General features: G+C 43.6%; 1 protein-coding gene across 1 annotated transcript in view; it reads right to left on the reverse strand.

Annotated features, from left to right (window-relative positions):
• The window catches only part of Egf (epidermal growth factor), a 76381-nt gene that overhangs the window by 43520 nt on the left and 13504 nt on the right, over positions 1-19357 (reverse strand). The window contains exons 2-8 of the mRNA XM_028856666.2: positions 18267-18466; positions 15862-16043; positions 15209-15436; positions 14538-14740; positions 9458-9467; positions 2577-2701; positions 730-852 (exon numbers count right to left, since the gene is read on the reverse strand). Of these exons, the coding sequence (XP_028712499.1) occupies positions 730-852; positions 2577-2701; positions 9458-9467; positions 14538-14740; positions 15209-15436; positions 15862-16043; positions 18267-18466 (1071 nt within the window). The remainder of the gene's footprint in view (positions 1-729; positions 853-2576; positions 2702-9457; positions 9468-14537; positions 14741-15208; positions 15437-15861; positions 16044-18266; positions 18467-19357) is intronic.

A 19357-nucleotide genomic window follows, 5' to 3' on the forward strand; every position in this document is an offset into this window, starting at 1 on the left:
ATGAGCAAGGGACATGGAGATCATCATGGGAAAATGTACAGAGATGGTCAGCCAAACTAGTGGAAACACATGAACTGTGAACCAATAGGTGAGGAACCCCCATGGTACTGGACTAGGCCCTCTGGGTATGTGAGACAGTTGTTTGGCTTGAACTTTTTAGGGGGCCCCAGGCAGTGGGACTGGGACATGTCCTTGGTGCATGAGCCAGCTTTTTGGAGCCTGGTGCCTATGCTGAGACACTGTGTGGCCTTGGTGCAGGGGGGAGGGGCTTGGACCTGCCTCAACTGAATATACCAGGCTGGGCTGACTCCCTATGGGAGACCTTGCCTTGGAAGTGGTGGGAAAGAGGGGTCGATTTGGGGGGGAAGGCTGGGGGTGGGAGGACGGAGGACAGAGGAATCTGTGGTTGGTATGTAAAATGAATAGAAAATCTCTTAATAAGAGAGAGAAGAGAGAGAGAGAGAGAGAGATAGGTGCATCAAGTTAGCACACAGTCTTTATTTGAACACTTACTTATTCAAACAAATCCATCATGTACAGGACATTTAAAAGATAATTTTAACCACAATGTCCAGCTTCAACTATTCATGTTTTATAAAGCAAAATGAAATAAAATGCCCAGGTAATTTTGATGCACACAGCGGACTGAAGAGCACCAACTCAGATCACAGCCAGTTGAGGGACATTATTGAAAATAAAATAATGCAATAAAGGCGTGCTGTGGCTTACCGTGGCACCGTTTCCCATCAGGAAGCAGAACAAACCCTGCGGGGCATGTGCAGTAATAGGATCCCGGGGTGTTTTCACACCCAAGAGTACAGCCATGGTTCTGAAGTCCACACTCATTGATATCTGCACAAGGACAACAGCCACCCACAGTCAGATGATTATCCTTGCAAATGAATTGTGATATCCCCAATTAGCACAGAGCAGGGCATCTCAAAGTGCTTTGCTTCTACTGCAACTGGCCATGGGAAGGCTGCTTCTCCGGTCCTCAGAGAGGGTGACAGGAGACAGTCACTCCTATTGTGCCAAAGTGACCCAGAGAGGCACTGTCTCAGATTTTTAGATGGGCATTATCCTTTAATAAAAGTCAATACAACATCCTCTGAGGATTGAACCGGAGTCTCGTGTGTGTGTGTGTGTGTGTGTGTGTGTGTGTGTGTGTGTTGTGTGTTGAGTAAGCACTCTGTCATTAGGCGTCCACTGCACGTCCACCTCCCTCTCTTTTGAGAAAGGGTCTTCCTACACCTCCACAGCCTCACGTTCTCCACAACTTCCACCTCAGTGAGTTCTCCTTGAATTCACTGAGAAGGTCAGGCTGGCCCTGAACTCAATCCTACCGTAGCCTCCCGTGAAGCTGGAATTTGAACATTTTAGCCAGTTTAGTGTATTTCCTGTTCTGCTTTGGGTCTTTCTGCAGATGACCACCCAAGAGGGACACTTCTCCAACAGCTCTGCTCTAACTGAAGTGCCAACCTGTCACCCTCTGACTCTGGGACGCAAGTCACAGCACTAGCTGTGGGCAGAAGCATGGGACTCTAAGAGCCACAGGCCAGATGTGCCTGAAGCCAATTAATTCCTCTGAATGTGTATGCCACTGCAGCTCCTAAAAAACAGCAGTTACTACACAGAGAAACCCTGTCTCGAAAAACAAAACAAAACAAAACAAAAAAAAGCAGTTATTTCTCCAAGGTTTATGATATTGGATAGGAATTTCCAAATAGGAGGCCAAGAGAAGGAACCAGCTAGATTCAGCCTCCCAGGGTTCTCTCTGGATCTTGTAAGATGTGTGCTGAGTACTCTATGGGCAAGATGTGTGAGGAGTACTCTCAAACTGATGGTAGCAGCTATGGAATCACTCCTAAAAATATATAAAAGTTAAGAAAAGAAATTGCTCTTCCCAATATTTTGCACAAAGTCAAACAAAGAGATCTATTGGCTGCACTCAGAAAACTCTGGCCTTAAAGCTGAAGAGATGGCTCAGAGGTTAAGAGCACTTACTGCCCTTACAGAGGACTGGGTTTGGTTTCCAGTACCCTAGTTTCAGAGGATCCCACACCCTCTCTAGCCTCCATAGGCACCAGGCATGGACACGGTGCACACAAGTACATACAGGCACACATACACGTGGAGATAGAAACATAAGAGTGAAATAAAAAAATCTAATAATCTTTGTAGGAAAAAGAAAAAAAAAAAAAAAAACCCTGGCCTTTTATCAGCCCCTCAGCAGCTTCCTAGTGGGCTGCATCTAGCAACAAAAGTCTATAAAAAAAAAAGACCTGAGAGTATAATAAAAATTAAAACAGAAGGAAAAAGTCCTCTTCTGGGAAAGGAAGGAAGGAGGAGGAAGGAAGGAGGGAGGGAAGGAGGGAGGGAAGGAGGGAGGAAGAGGATGGAAGGAGGGAGGGAGGGAGCAAGGAAGGTAGGTAAGGTTTAAAGTTTGTTTCCCTTGGAATCCTGGACCGCCCCGACCCCCAACGCAAGTCACAAACAGTCATGCGCACTTCATCCGCAGAGCGCTTGGTAGCTTGGTACCTGCCCACAGGCTGTCTTTCAGCGCCTGCGTACTTTACCTTTGCAGTACTTCCGGTCTCGGCTTAAAGTATAGCCCTCAGCGCATGCGCACGAGTGGGACTTGGGGTCTCGCTCACACCGACTGTAGCGGCACTGTCCTTGCCTCTGTTTGCAAGTTCCGAGTCTGAAACAGAAGATGCTTTATTTCAGAGCAAGTAGAGGTGCGTTTTTTGACAGAGGGCCATGCTGGAACCCCTATTGATTCCTGCGGGGCGGGGCTAACCTCAGTGACGTCAGCAGCGGCGCCGCCCACAGCACAGCTCCGCTCCAATCAGCCCGCAAGCAGCATCACAACCCCACCCCAGTACCCAAGCCTCCCCTGTTTGCCTAACCATAAAGCTCCTGCGGTCGCTCAGGGGCACATTAGGGCGTCCTAGTTAGCCCGAGATGGTATTTCTTAGTTTGCAGATGAGCACAGCTGTCAGCGCTTTCATTTTGCTTTGCATTTGTATATCGAAACTACACATAGTATCTTTAAGAATTTAAACAGCTTCAAACTTCACAATGCTTTTCTTGACTGAAATATACCTGTCTGATACTTGGCTGGTTTTACGGTCATCATTTAGAGAAACGGGTTTCATACCTAACATATTCCACTGGCAAATGCCTTACTCCCGATTATTTCGTTTTTCTGCTGCTAGAGTCACGTGTGCTATGAAATGTCCCAGGGGAAACAGTAAAGTCTGCTCAGTGAAATGGATGCTTGGGATGAGTTAGCTAGAGTTGGGTTAACTTACATATAACTGGAGTGCTAGCATTACATGTGTGATTATTAACCATAAATTGAGGCTTAGGTGAAATCCACTGTGATGAATAAGTGGCTAACATGGTACTTGTACTTTTCAGACCCAATGTCAAGAATTAACACCGGTAACATATAGACCTTTGTCCATTTTGCTCCCTCCTACATTTTACCAATTTTAGCCACAGGCCTTTTGTGCTTTAGAAGTACAGAAATAAGCCTAAGGGTGAGTACAAATTTTCAAAATGCTAGGGAAATGGCGACAGAGACCTGGGAAAAGGTGAAGGTCAAGAAAGAAGATTGGAGATGGGAGTGGTGGCGTGACCTTTAACCCCACCACTCTGGAGGCAGAGGCAAGAGCCTCTAGTCTAGTGAGACCCTATCTTAAAAAATAAAAATCAAGTCACTGTCAAAAGATAATATTTGAATGAATTTAGTTAAGTGACTTCTTTGGCTTTTATTTGCAATCCACAAATCAAGCAGCATTTCATGAAAATATGGAGAGGTGCAGTGCTGTGTGTGTGTGGCTGAACAGTTGGCCTGAGGAGGAAGGAGGAAATGGCGTCATGCAAAGAGCAGATTGATTGATTGGTTTCCATTCATCCCCTTGTTAGGGTTAAAACAGCATGACTTTATCCTGCTGGGGAAACTGAACTTGGGGGATTCGTCACTCTCCTGATTGCTCAGGTCAGACAAACGATTGGTGATGTGGAACATCATTATGGTTGGGTCTGTCCAGACCTGGTGCAGGATCTCACTCAGTCCGAGCCAATCACCTTCCGTTCATTTTTATTTAGCATCAGTGAGAAGCATAGAAAAAGAGACCCAGGAATCTACATATTACAAAATCCAAAGTGATTCTGATTCCAGAGTATTCAAAGCACACGTTTAGAAACTGTCACCTACTGCATTTTGTGTTATTTGCAGGTAATTAACTACGTTCAGCTAATTTGTCCACCCTACTACCATCCCCGAGCCCCGACAGGATTTTTCTGTGTAGCCCTGGCAGTCCTGGAACTCTATCTGTAGATCAGGCTGGCCTTGAACTCAGAGAAATCTACCTTATTTTCTTAAATATTTCTGATTTATTTTTTCAAATGTCTTGACAGAATTAAATGCACAATCTTGCCCACTAGCAATACAAATTCAACACTGTCTACTGGGTATGTTGAGATGCATTGGATAGTCTTTTAGAGATTAATTGTGTTTATTTTCTGTAGTTTTATGTCAGTTATGCACATATATTGTTCATATTTCTGCCATTCATTTATGCTGTCAAGAATTTAAGCAGTATTAGGGGCTGGGGATATAGTTCGATTGGTGGTGTGCTTGCCAAACATGGATGAAGCCCTGGGTTTGATTTGCAGCCCAGAATAAACCAAGTAGAGTGATGCACACCTGTAACCCCAGTGCTCAGGTGGAGGTGTGAGGAGCTGAAGGTGAAGGTCATCCTCAACTACATAGCAAGTTCAAAGCCAGTCTTGTCTACAAGTCCTTGTTAAAAGGAATGAGGAGGAAGAGGAGAGAATTAAGTGTTAAGCAAAGTGAAAAATAAAATATCTCAAATAATGAAAGTGAATGAGTAAAATTAGAAATGTATAGTTATTGGAAACAAGATGCAATCATTTCAATTTTGAAAAATTAAAGCATAAAGCATGTTTAACTTTTGTAACTTTGCAAGTGATCAACAACAACATCCCAGAAGCGTCTACATCAGACTTATGACACCAAAATGCCACCACCTCCCTAATCTGGAATAAAGAAGATTATGCTTCCTATAAATACCCCTTATAACCACCTTTCCAAGTCTGGAGTGGTAGATAATTATAGGATTAAGAACCATGAACAACCAAGTTCTGTTTCTCTCTTTTACAGCAAATCACTTTATCTTTTTGACCTTTGTTTTTTTTAATCCATGAAATAGATACTCTCTGAAACCTCTCTCTCTCTCTCTTTATTTAATTTTTTTTTTTTTTTTTTTTTTTTTTGCAGTGCTAAGGATCAGAGCCAAACAGGCTTGTGCACTGTAGTCCAGCCTGACTTCAAATGTTCAGTCCTCCCACTCAGTCTCCCAAGTACTGGGATGATAGGTATGAACCATGACACCCAGCTCTCCCTCCTTTTAGAAAAAGTTATATGATTCTAAACAGAATTAATTGTTTATAGCAATTCTGCTAATTTATACAGTAAAGACCTCGAACCTGATGACTCCTCAATCCACGGTAATAGAAAAATCAAACCGAGTGATGAGGAAAACATTGCCATCTAGGATGGAGGTGGCATGCTGAATTTTACTCTAGATCCACTATTGTCTATCTCATTTTTTTTTGTTTCCATTCCATTATTCATCTGGACCATCACCACCATCATTAGAGTTATGTATACATATCTTAGTTCCATGTTTCTAATTGATAAACATCTGGGAGCAAGTCATCTGTTCTCTGTGTCCAGCAGGTGGTCATGGCATCTGCAACCCTGTTTGGTTTGTCCTTGAATTCCCAGTCAGCCTTAGAGATGGAACCAAGACTCTGATGGATGCTCTACTCCGCCTGTGCTGCTGGCTTCAACGATATTCAGGGTTAACATTTGCCGCTCCCCAGCGCTCAACACAGGTGGAAAATGACCACTGTTCTGTTCAGATGTAAACATTTGAAATGTCATTTTAGGAAGTTGCTAAACACAGGATTGAGAGTTACATTTTTTTTTTGTTTTGTTTTGTTTTGTTTTTTGAGACAGGGTTTCCCTGTGTAGCTTTGTGCCTTTCCTGGAACTCGCTTTGTAGACCAGGCTGACCTGAAACTCACAGAGATCCGCTGCCTCTGCCTCTCGAGTGCTGGGATTAAAGGCATGCGCCACCCACCCCCCAGCCAGAGTTACATTTTTGTTTCATCTTCTTACTCTGCTGTTCTTTAGCTTTGAAATAGGTCAAAGCTTACACTCAAAATGCTGCTGCTGTCCTCAGATAGCAGAGCCCAGCAGAGGACTTAACCACCCTTGAGGTCAGTAAAAGCTCCTAAAGGTGGAGTTGACGTCCACAACCCACAGTGCCTTCAGCAGCTACCCAGTGAGCACTCAGGCCATCGTGAGCTGAGCTGCGGCAGCCCAGGAAGTCACAGTTGTCCCTGACCCAGTTCTAAAGCGGTGCACATGGGATTCCCTGGCCTGCTCCCTCCCACATCCTTTACACTTTTCCCTGTTTTAATTCTGTGTAACATTCACCCCATCAACAAATCTTTTCTAGTCTTTTTTTCTTTTCTTTTCTTTTTTTTAAATTATTTTATTTTACAATACTATTCAGTTCTACATAACAGCCACAGATTCCCTTGTTCTCCCCCTTCCTGTCCCCCTCCCCTTCCCCCCAGCACACCCCCCATTCCCACCTCCTCCAGATCAAGGTCTCCCCCGAGGACTGGGATCGACCTGATAGACTCAGTCCAGGCAGGTCCAGTCCCCTCCTCCCAGATTGAGCCAAGCGTCCCTGCATAAGTCCCAGGTTTCAAACAGCTAACTCATGCAACGAGCCCAGGACCTGGTACCACTGCCTAGATGCCTCCCAAATAGATCAAGCCAATCTTGTCTCACCTATTCAGAGGGCCTGATCCAGTTGGGGGCCCCTCAGTTCATGTTCATGTGTTTCCATTCGTTTGGTTATTTGTCCCTGTGCTTTATCCAACCTTGGTTTCAACAATTCTCGGTCATATAAACCCTCCTCTTTCTCGCTATTTAGACTCCCGGCGCTCCACCCGGGGCCTAGCATCCAGATTCCTCAGTCCTTGGATGGGGTTTCTGGCACAACTATTAGGGTCCAGTCATCTTTGTTCTACATCTAGCATCCTCCTATGAGTGAGTACATACCATATTTGTCTTTCTGAGTCTGGGTTACCTCACTCAGGATGATTTTTTCTAGATCTATCCATTTGCCTGCAAACCTCATGATGTCATTATTTTTCTCTGCTGAGTAGTATTCCATTGTGTATATGTGCCACAATTTATTTATCCATTCTTCAGTTGAAGGGCATCTAGGTTGTTTCCAGGTTTTGGCTATTACAAACAATGCTGATATGAACATAGCTGAGCAAGTGCTCTTGTGGTATGATTGAGCATTTCTTGGGTATATGCCCAAGAGTGGTATAGCTGGATCTTGGGGGAGATTGATTCCCAATTTTCTAAGAAAGCGTCATATTGAATTTTTGACAAAGAAGCCAAAAGGGTACAATGGAAAAAAGAAAGCATCTTCAACAAATGGTGCTGGCATAACTGGATATCAACGTGTCCATATCTGTCACCGTGCACAAAACTTAAGTCCAAGTGGATCAAGGACCTCAACATAAATCCAGCTACTCTGAACCTGCTAGAAGAGAAAGTAGGAAGTAGTCTTGAACGCATTGGCATAGGAGATCACTTCCTAAATATAACACCAGTACACAAACACTGAGAGAAACAATCAGTCAATGGGACCTCTTGAAACTGAGAAGCTTTTGTAGAGCAAAGGATACGGTCAACAAGGCAAAGTGACAGCCTACAGAATGGGAAAAGATCTTCACCAACCCCACATCTGACAGAGGACTGATATCCAGAATATATAAGGAACTCAAGAAATTAGACATCCAACAGTCTAATTGAGAAATGGGCTTTAGAACTAAACAGACAATTCTCAACAGAGGAAACTGAAATGGCTGAAAGACATTTAAGGAATTGCTCAACATCCCTAATCATCAGGGAAATGCAAATCAAAACAACTCTGAGATACCACCTTATGCCTGTCAGAATGGCTGAGATCAAAAACACTGAAGACAGCTTATGCTGGAGAGGATATGGAACTAGGGGAACTCTCCTCCACTGCTGGTGGGAATGCAAGCTTGTACAACCACTTTGGAAATCAATATGGCACTTTCTTTTCTAGTCTTTTTCATTCAAGCCATTTACCCTAATGATTCTGATAACTAAATAGTTGGCTTTCCCCAAATATTTAGCACATATCAGTAAAAATTAGACTACCATTTTATAAAGTAAATTATGAAATTTAATTTTGAGAACAAATCCTTGGAATATTTACAACAAATATTATTTTCCATTTTACAGATTAAAAATTAAAATTTTGTCAAGGAGCAAATAAGGGTAGAACTGACTCAGCCTCAGCCCTTTTGAATGCAGACTACACTTTTCTTTTTTGGTTTTTCAAGACAGGGCTTCTCTGTGTAACAGCCTTGGCTGTCCTGGAACTGGCTCTGTAGACCATAATGGCCTCGAACTCACAGAGATGCCCCTGTCTCTGCCTCCTGAGCGCTAGGATTAAAGGCATGTGCCACGATTGCCCAGCGAGACTACACTTTTTATCATGTATATATGGTGTGTTTGTGTGTGTGTGTGTATATACATACATACTTAAAATGTTACAGTGTGTGTAAACCTCTGTAAAGCCTATGATTATGTTTTTGATTCACTTGTTTATTGCCCTTCTTATTGATGTCTTCTCATAAATAATTGCCTGAACTTCCTCAAAGATTTCCCAAGGTATCTAGTATAGTTTTTTGGGGGTGGAGGTGGTGGTGGTTGGGGGAGTCCTCTGTGAATAGACACACAAAGAAAGAAATACAAGAATTGTCATTTTGTGCTACTGGAATTTTAAATGATGGTTAGTTGGTTCCCCCCACCCCCACCACCTGAACAGGATCTGGCTGCTTGCTATTTTTATCCTTCTGGATTCCTGTAAGAATTAGAATGTCAACCATCTAATGGCCTTGAAGCAGTTGAAAAATAAGTGGTTTGGGGCCGGGATGTAGCCATTGGGCATGCATTTGCTCAGCATGCACTAGTTTCTGTGTTCAATCCCCAATATTAGGGGGGAAAGCCTAGCATTTTATTTGTATAATGCCCCCTTCCTTATTTTATTTTCACAAGCCTGATCACCCCACAGAGTGAAGGTGGGGAATTCAAGCTGTGCATGACTCTACTCCCTCTGCCACCACCCCCATTTTGCCCATGTCCCCAGTGGTACAACCTTGCATTCCAGACCTCCAGTGTCAGCATCACCCCAGAGAGAGGAGCCTGCTACTCATGTTTCCCACGCAGACAAGTCTCAGATGAGCTCCTCCGCTGTGTGAGTATCAAGAGGATGACATCAGCCAATAGAAACACACCTCGGGGCCTGGAAAGAAGGCTCAGCAGCTAAGAGCACTGGCTGCTCTTCCAGAGAACCCAAGTTCAATTCCCAGCACCCACATGGCAGCTCACAACTGGCTGTAACTCTACCCAGTTCCAGGGGATCCAACACCCTTACACAGACATACATGCAGGCAAAATACCAATGCACATAAAGTAATTTTTTTTTTAAGAAAGGAAACATGCAATTCTCTTATTTTTAAATGTAAGTCTATAAATATGCTTTGGGAAAAGTCAGTTGTGGGTGATACTTGGAAATTAACCTTTTATTCTGAAAACATGTAGTTAAGGGATAGGATCTCGCTTTGGGTTTGCCTTCCCTGTAATAGCTCCTCAGAGCCATTATATATTTGCTGTGGAAAGATCCCTCTCTGTATAAGAATTCTATATTCCATAGCTGGTAGGTGGTGAGCAGTGTTGGCATGAGAATGGCTTCACTCTGAACACTTCATTACAAAAAATAATGGCTCTAGGGAAGTAGGCACTAATGAACAGCTTCTAACGCCATCGTGCAAACAGCTGAAGGGAAATTTTACAGATGATTGGCAAGCTGGCAACTTCCGACCTGCTGGTTAGCCAGAAAGAGAATGGAGCTGGCCCCTGTATGTCCATAAACTGGTTCAACAAGAAATGTGCAATGCCACCTGCAGACTTAGTCGTAACGTATCCTGGAAACAATTTTGACTCTTACCAAGCTTCTGGGACTAAAGTGCCAATTCTGGGGACAACCAGGTGGACAGAGTTCGCAGGTCAGTTATTTCCTTTGAGACTGGAGCAAAGACATCCAGGTAGAAATGCTCAGAAGGCAGACGTGAAGGCCTTGGTGAAGGCATTCTGCAGTCGAGCACATTAATCTGCTGTTTGTGTGGCAGGACCCTGACCTTGCAGGATGCACAGAGCAAGTGAGTGAAGCCAGAGGAGAAGTCTCAGAAACTCTCCAAGAGATGACCAGGTCATCAGAAGCGGTGGATTTTCTCCTTCCACCTGGGGTGAGAAGACAGCAGCATGAAGCTCCAGTAATTAATGGCCTGTCTTGGCACAGAAGGAAAGATGCTAAGGATGCGCAGACACCAGCACATCCCTCCTTACTGAAGAGCTTTAAGGCTTTGCTACCCTGAATGGCATCTCTGCCAGGGTCAGACAGGTCTTCACAGGCTTGCTCCCTTTAGAATATGATGTCTAAGTCCCAAGCATTTTAAATAAATCTTCCCCGAAACTTTCCTTTGCAAAACAGCTTAGCAACTTAGCACTCTTTTCGTTTTGTTTGTTTGTTTGCTTTTTTTGTTTGTTTGTCTGGAGCTCAAAATTGGGTCTACCCTAGAAAGAATAGATTTAAGTCATGGACTGCAATATAAGAAATTAAATGGGAACATACCACAGGCTAAGTGGTCCTTAGAGAGAAGCAGTGTATCTAACCATGTGTGACTCCCACTTGAGGAAAATCAGCCTGCTCAAACAACTTGTTGAACATAGCATCTCAAAGCCATTTAGCCTCGGATAGTTCTCTCCAGAGCACATACACAAAGAGCCCATTAGATTCCAAAGAACTAGAATTTTATAGTGCATCCTTGATAAGCAACGACTTGGCCATTTTACAAGAAGAAATAAGTTCATGGGTACTCTAATTTGCATCAAGTACTTGTGTATTTGTGTTTCATACAAAGATGCTGCCAGGTAGGTTACGGGCATTTGCTCAAGTATCTCACTGAAGCAGCTTCACTACTAATGTCTGTCTCCTCAACCATGGTGATGCTGAGCGACTCCTAGAGGAACGCTAATTTTAGGCAAACCTGAAGAAGGAACCCAGCAGTCTCTGGAGAAATGTGTGTTTACAGTTGAAAGGTATCTGGCACATTGAGGACCCTGATGAAAGCTACATGGTTATCTGTCCCCTAGGGGAAACAATGACATATTTCACATATTTCATCTAATGTATAAAATCAAAAGGGCTCTGGCCCCTCCAAGTCCCAAGTGAAGGATCCCCGCTCTCAGATGCATTAAAAAGAATTTAAACGTAGCTAATGCTGGCCAGTGTAGCAACACTCGTGAAATATAAAGGTGCCTTGCACATGGAGTAGGCACGAACATCACACTTAGGTTAATGACTGGAGCCGTTTCCCAGTGCCAGCTGCATCCCAGATACCAGGCTCTTTCTGGTTTCCCAACCAAGTACTATTTGTCATCTTGTGTTTTGAGGCTGCTCTTCAGTAAATCCTAGATTTTCTTCTAAAATTGATACTTTCGATGATCGTACTTGAATCCCCATCAAAGGAGCTTGGCCAATAGTGAGGGATTCTAGAGAGAGACAATGTTTATGGAAGAGAGAACACAATCTGAAGTATTGTTCAGGAGCGCACCCCCCCCCAATCCATATCTCATAAGCTAAGAACTAAGAAAAGTCCTGTAGTCACTAACTAGCCATGTAGTCACAAAAAGTCACTCCGTGTCTTCGATTTATGAGCCATGAAATAATACAATTATTCCATCTGTCCTGTCTCACAGTGCTGCTTGATGGACCAGTACGATAACATACATGAAAGCACTCTGGAAACTGCAAGCCTACGTGTGAACATAGGGAAGTGGTGGTGATGGCCAGCCGCCACGACTCTTATAAATAAGAACAGTTAACTGAAATAATTAAGACCGAAGAGCGGCTCCTCCCTGCAGCTAGTCTGCTTTCACTGGTCAGCAGCAGCGCTCAGCGGGTCGGAGCTGAAGGCAGTGAGTCAGGTTTCCCATGGGAACTAGCTGGCCTCTGGGATTCACAGCCTTCACGTGGGGACTATTTTCAGCTTCTGTTTTATGGAGTCGCTGCCAGGCTGTTGCAATTTAACACACTACCGCAGCTCACAGGGAATTCCTTTCTGCTACCTCCGCTCTCTAAATTCAAGTAGGTCGTTAAAAATCAGAATACTTCACCTAGTGGTGAAATATTTTATTCTTCGTAGTTCATCCCGTCTTGCTTTGGAAGCCCTCCTGTTATAGAAGTTTAATGGCAGTTTTTAGTTCAGTTTTAAAGCCAAACAAAAAAAGGTTCTCGCTAGTAGTTACCCGAGTGTGTAACAAATAACAAGGTGAGTTGTTATTTCTTCTTGATTCCAGGCACCCTTCCACAAGCCACGCCACCTTTAAGAGCCCCACACAAACATGAAGACACCCACATACCACGTGCCTAGAGTCCCTAACACGTCAACACCATCAACAAAACCTAGTGGCCTCCCACGGGAGGGATGGGTGAATCTGCCATGCAGTGCCTCATAAGTCTGTGTGGGAATAAAACTCCGTGGATTTGGAAACTTCCTTAAAATGTTTACCTAAGGATGAAAGTGGAAGAGGACTTCTTTGGAATGGTGGGAGTGGGAAGGAGCAGGAGGGGGAGGAGGGAGCAGGAGGGGGAGGGCACCAGAGAGGGCAAGGGAGGGGAGTATGATCAAAGTTCCTGTTTGAAGATGTCATAATGAACACATTCATTTGTGCTAACAAGTATAAGAAACAAAGCTTTCACTTGAATATGAGATGCCAGTGTATTACCTTTTATGTTGCAGATTCCACATTGAGCAGTCCAATAATTACTAACACACACACACACTTTAAAAAACCAAACCCTAGCAATTATATGCTAACATGTTCAAGTAGAGATTACACTTAGAAGCAGAAATTTGAGTGACTTGATTTTGTCAATTTTTCATTCATTCGGCTACATTATTTAAAATTTATGACTATCCATAGCATTTACAGTGGTCAGAAATACACAGCGACGAGACAGGTATGATTTGGCTATAAGTACCTGCATGCCACACAGAAACGAGTGGGAGAGGAAAAGGAAAAGAAAGCAAGCGACTGTATAATTACACCTTAATAAATCCAATGAGGGGGGGAAATGCAGGAGGTGAAGGCACAGTCAGATGGCAGTCTGGGTGCATGGCACTCGTGCTCAGAGCAGGACCGGAGAGCTAAAGCCTAAAGACCTGGGACCCACCAGCTCTCGGAGGACCTGAAGGAAGACCTTCCTTAGCCGTTGATGGACACTAGAGCAAGCTGGTTAAATATCACAGGGCCTGATCCACAGTGAGTTTCAACCTGAATTCCAAGGATAGTCTTAAGGAGATGTGCTTAGGAGGTAGAATGGAAGGAATTAGGTGGAAGAATTGAGACCACCAGACTACCCCACCCTCCCTCCCCAAATATTAAGACAGTTGGGTTGCAGGCATTAAGCCTCTGCAGGCCCAGGCAAGCTCTCTGCCCCTGCCCCTTCTCTTAGCCTAAGGCTCACAGAGGTGTCCCACAGGGAGAGCAAGGATAAAATCACTGAGGTCAGCTTCACTCTCCTTGCCTGGAGACAGTCCCAGAGGGCTGGATAGCACCAGCTCCAATGGGTCTCTATCTGTCATTGCGTTTCCTACCCCAGAGGCCACTACTGGGGACCAAAGTACTTTTTCTGTCTTGTCACTTCTCTGACATGTATTGTTCTTCCTTGAAGATGTTCTTTAAGAGGCCATGTGCTCAGGCTTTTTTTTTTTTTTTGATCAGCCAATCAAATAGCACACCCACGCCCCTGCTTCCCCCTCAGTCTACCCTTCATTGAACTCATTACAAGGTGTAATTATGCACTGACTTGCTTTCTTCTTTATCCTGTCTCCCCTCTATGAATAAATAACATGCAAGTGCTTTCAAGTCAGGCCATTTGATTTTGTTTTATTGTTCGAGTTTTTAACTACCATGCATTCGATGGTTATTCATAAATAAGTAAATCGGAAGCAGTAAATGATAGCCAAGTAAATGGACAACTGACTAAACTGTTCTAGTCACCTCCTGGGTTTAATTGCTTTAGGAACCCAGTATGTCTCTTTCATATACGAAAAGGAATGCTAATGAATGTCTATGTTTTTCCTCTTTTAAATCTGCCTTTTGTTTCAGGACTATGTTTGAACGAAGAACTGATGATAGCTGAATAAAAATGTATCCCCCTACACACTGTAATCCTACGCGTCTAGCTTGAGCCAGTAGATGAGGAGTGAATACGTGCCAGGTTCTTCTGAGGGAACTAGCGACTCACCGGAGCCCTGAGCACCGTCCTCTGCCCTGGGCTGTACACGGGGGTGCACTATTTTCAGTTCTCCAGGGGGCACAGAGGATGGGTTGAGGTTAATTCTAACCATGTCCTTCCCGGTGCGTTTGTTGGCTATCCAAATCGCCTTCTTTTTCAATGTTGAATAGAAGATACGGTCACCGAAAAGGGCCATTGTAAACAAACTGTGCCTAAAAACACCCAGAAAAGAAAGCGGGGGAGGTGTTAATGACCGAACGTGTGTTACCAGAATTTTTAAAGCTGAATACCCCACTTGGAAATTTTTTCTTTGTTTGTTTGAATCTTAGTCATCTCTCTTTTCCTAGTTTGGTTTAGACAAGCATATTAGGTTTAAAACTTGGTTTACATCATCCTACTTGGATACAATTTCTAGCTCCACCTCCCTTCTTGTTCTCCTGACACACACAAGTGTGCTGGAAATGGAGACGAAACCAAGAGGAAGGTGTGAGCGGCGTGCTGGTTGTGACATCTTCACACGAGGCTAAGTTTCGATTCTTCCACAAACTAGCTCCAGAGCTCCAGACTAGTTGTCTGTGTGTACAACTAGTATACCCCTTTAGTTGACAAGAGTAACATTAATTTACCACGCCAGCTTCAAATGGCAACTGTTTTGCTGCATAGAAAAAGCCAAAACCTACTGTGTTTGATGTTTGAGAAGCTGGACAGAGCCCCCGTCATAATCACAGGAACGAATGCAAGCATGTCTTCCTTCTGCGCTGTCCTGGACCCAGAAGAGCCGCTTGCCAAGCACATCCAGAGTCAACGCCGTTAGCCTCTCCGCTGTCTCCAGAAGCGTTCTCACGTCCACCCCACTGAGACCTGCTCTGTGAAGGCTGCCCGCCACCTCTGAGGACCAAAACATCAACCTGGGAATGAACACATCACACGTCACAGTCGTAACTGATGGCCACCTCTGAGGACCAAAACATCAACCTGGGAATGAACACATCACACGTCACAGTCGTAACTGAATGAACAGTCACTAAAGTGGAGGCTCCCGCCTCCTCCAGTGCCTGCCCAGGGACAGTCTGCCTATTTTGAGTGAGAATGCCACGTGATTTCAAGTGTGAAAGAACACTAAGTTTTTATAGCAAAACATGGGGTGGGGAGGAGTGTCTTCAGAGTCCCACCCAACCTGGCCACTTGTTTTGGAGAAAACGGCACTTGTGTGTTGTCAAAAAGCACTCGAGTCTCACCCAGAAGTCCTTTGGCCTTTCAGGTATTATGATTTAGGAATGTTGGTGAGATTTGAAGTTAATTTCAATTTCTTTTAAAAAAAGCAGATTTTTACCTCTCCATTGGATCCACTGCTACATTTGCTGGCTGTTTTAAGGAACTTAGAAGAACGTGGGAACGGTTGCCTTTCATATCTGTCACGGAGATGATTCCTTTCTGTTGATCTACCCAGAGAACCTCTTCATCTACCCAATTTATGGCCATCCCGGACACATTCTTCTCTACATGGCACACTGTCTGCAAAACCAAATTAAAATATTTATAAATATTTACAATTGATAACAAAATTGCTTTATTGTTGCACATATAAAGTCTGTTGTTTTCGTATTTGCCATTTTGATTCATTCCTCCATCTTTTAAATGATAAAATAGTCACAGAGTGAGTTTGTTTTGATTCAGCAATGGTACACCCCTCCTTGTACCGTAGCTCTGGGATAAAAAAAATTATCCTATATACTATTGAAATTAGAAGATCAGCCACAATATATTAATAACCTCACAGATTTTGTTTTTATTGCTTCAAGGCAGTTTATTCAATTCTGCTTGGTAATGGAATCCTAACCTGAACTTAAGTTTAGGTCTTTCAAAACTCTGGTAAGATTCCATTGGGATTTGAGCAGAGTCGTGGAGTGGATTGCCCACCTGCTTTAGAAACAGGATCTCATATAGCCCAGGCTCACCTGGAACTGTTTATGTACTTGAGGATGACCTTGAACTCCAGATCCTCCTGCCTCTGTTTCTTGAGTGCTGGGATTACAGACCGGTACCACCTCACCTGGTTTATGTACCTCTGGGGATGAAACTCAGGGTTTCCTGTGTGCCAGGCAAACACCCTAGCAACGGAGCTACAGCCCCAGTCTCTAAAGGCAGTTTTGTTATGGAACCCCATTTTCATTTGCCCCACCCTTCTTCTGTCAGATCCCTTTCTTCTTGCAGATCTCAATGAGACCAGAGAAGCAGGATTTCTCTTTGGGCTGTCCCTTGCATTTTCTTGAAAGAACCAAACAAAAGAATCCATATCTGTGAGTCCAGCCTGGGTGAGTCAACTAGTCTAGTCCTCTTGGGGCTTGGAAGGCTCGAGGCAGGAGGAAGCCTTGGCTTTTACCTCCACAGGTTCCTGTGGTATCATAACCCTACCACTGCCCTTCCGACTCCCTGCAGGACGTGGCTGAGCTTGAGGGTCGGTAACAGGGAGCTGTACTAGATCTCAGAACAACTGCTGCCTTCTCAGTTAGTTCTCCCGTTTAAATTACTTTCACACACAGCGTGTGCTGCTCCCTATGATTGTTTGAAATACAGGGGCAGGGGTGTGGTGAGCTCTTAGGCATCGGGCCAATCCTTTCCTAAGGATTTGACATAACTCCACAACTGCTTAGGCCCTTTTCCTAGTTTGGTGACAAGGAGCCTCCGAATTTGAAGATTTCCACACTGTTCTAGCAGACGGCTGGAGAATACGGAACAGTCAAACTTGTTAAAGTGAGGCTAGCCAGTATTAGAGATGTACTAAAACAGATTTGCACCTAATTGAGGCTTTTAGGAATAATTGGAAGGAGAGAGGTTTGGTTTGGAAGAAAAAAGGAAAAAAAAATGCAGACAATGAGCTCTTTGTCTTGGGAATAAACGCTTGAGGTTCCGCTAATCACCTGCTCTGGGTAATCCATCTCCAGCGCACATTCCTCCTGGGACTCACCGCCGGGTTCTACCAGTTGAAGAAAAAGATTAAGGGTCTTTTGTATGTACTTGAAATACAACACTTTTTATCTGTCCTTGGCTTCATTTTTTTCCCCAGAGTACAAATACTTTGAGAATACAAGACAATTTTTTTTTCTTCCTAAATGTCAGGCAATTTTTTTTCCCCATGTGAGAAAAAATGCATGCCTATAGAAGAGACGTTCTTGACCTCAGCACTACTGACAGGTGAAGTTATACAGCGCTTCACTGTGGGGCTGTCCACAGAGTGCAGGATGCTGGGCATCAGCCTTGCCTGTGCCCACCAGATGCCTACAGATCTTTACCCGCCTATCTTACCCACATGTGACAACAAGAAGGATTCCTGTGCAATATTCACAGAGGGACGAAACTGTCTGAGGTACAGAATCAACATGCAAATGATGTCTTCGTGATGACTGACTTACCAAAATCAGATGCTTTCAAACTTACATCAGTTTCCTCATGTTCTTCTTTTAGAGGCTTACAAATATTAATTGTAAGTTTAATCAATAGTAGAGAACCACAGAGGCAGATTAAATGCCTGTATTTATCGCATACACATTTGAACCTTAATGTATTTTCATTTTTCTTCCCATCCAAGTTCTAAGTACTGTTTAGCTCATGAGATCAGGGCCTATTTAGAGTGGTATGACCTTAGACAAATTACCTACGCATTAAAAATCCAATATGTCGTATTTGTCAACTTTTGTATAAATTCTTCACATGCCATGGATGATAAAGGTACTTTACCTCTTGTCTTGACCCATTAAGAAAAACTCTTTGCAAAAGTTGTCTTTCTAAATCCACCCAATAGAGTCTCTCCTCCTTGTAATGGAAATCCATGATCACCGAGGTGCCAGCATCCACCACCAATTGCTGGTGATTTGTTCCTTCTGGGTCAATCCGGAAGATACTGTTTCCATGTGAGAAAATTAGGAAGGGTGCAGGACCTAAGGGAAGAAAGAACTCAACTTGTATATTCTCGGGAATATTGAATCTGATCCATATAAAATACTTCCCATGACAATTAATATATGCAGAATGAACTTAAATTTCTAGTCTTGCATTTTAAATAAAAACTATTCTATACAGAATAAGGGGTTCCTGTAGATTTCTACAAACTATCTTCTTTATAAGTGGATTATAAGAAATGTACAGGGCTGGAGAGATGGCTCAGAGGTTAAGAGCACTGGCTGCTCTTCCAGAGGTCCTGAGTTCAATTCCCAGCATCCACATGGTGGCTCACAACTATCTATGATGAGATTTGATGCCCTCTTCTAGGGTGTAAGCATACATGCCAGAACACTGTATACATAATAAATAAATAAACAAATCTTTAAAAAGAAATATGCATTGCCAAATTATGAAAAAAATGAATTATTTAAAGAGAAATACAAATTCTACTAGTGTACATGTAATATGCATGAAAAAGAAACAAAGTAAGGTTTTCTATCATAGAAAGTGTGTATGAATGTTGAATTTAGTTGTGTCTACTGGGAATAAAATGATTGTATTAGTCACTCTGTGTTACTGTGACCCAAATGTCTGGTAGGTTTGCTTTGGATCGCACTTGCGGAGCACTGGGAACCGCTGTGCTGGGGAGGGCAGGCTAGTGCATCTAAGCTCGTGGCAGCGAGAGTGTGTGGAGAAGGATGTTCATTCACATCACAGTGGACCAGAAGGCCGATGGTGTGACAGGAACAAGGGACTGACTCTAACCCTGGTTCCCTGCTTCGGCCAGCCAGGCAGACCTCCTCAAGGTTCCACAGTCCCCCACAGACTACAGCACTTGAGGACCAACCGCTCAAAGCAGGAGCCTACAGAGATCATTTCAGATTCAA

Source organism: Peromyscus leucopus, chromosome 6 (assembly GCF_004664715.2).
Source record: "Peromyscus leucopus breed LL Stock chromosome 6, UCI_PerLeu_2.1, whole genome shotgun sequence".
NCBI lineage: Eukaryota > Metazoa > Chordata > Mammalia > Rodentia > Cricetidae > Peromyscus > Peromyscus leucopus.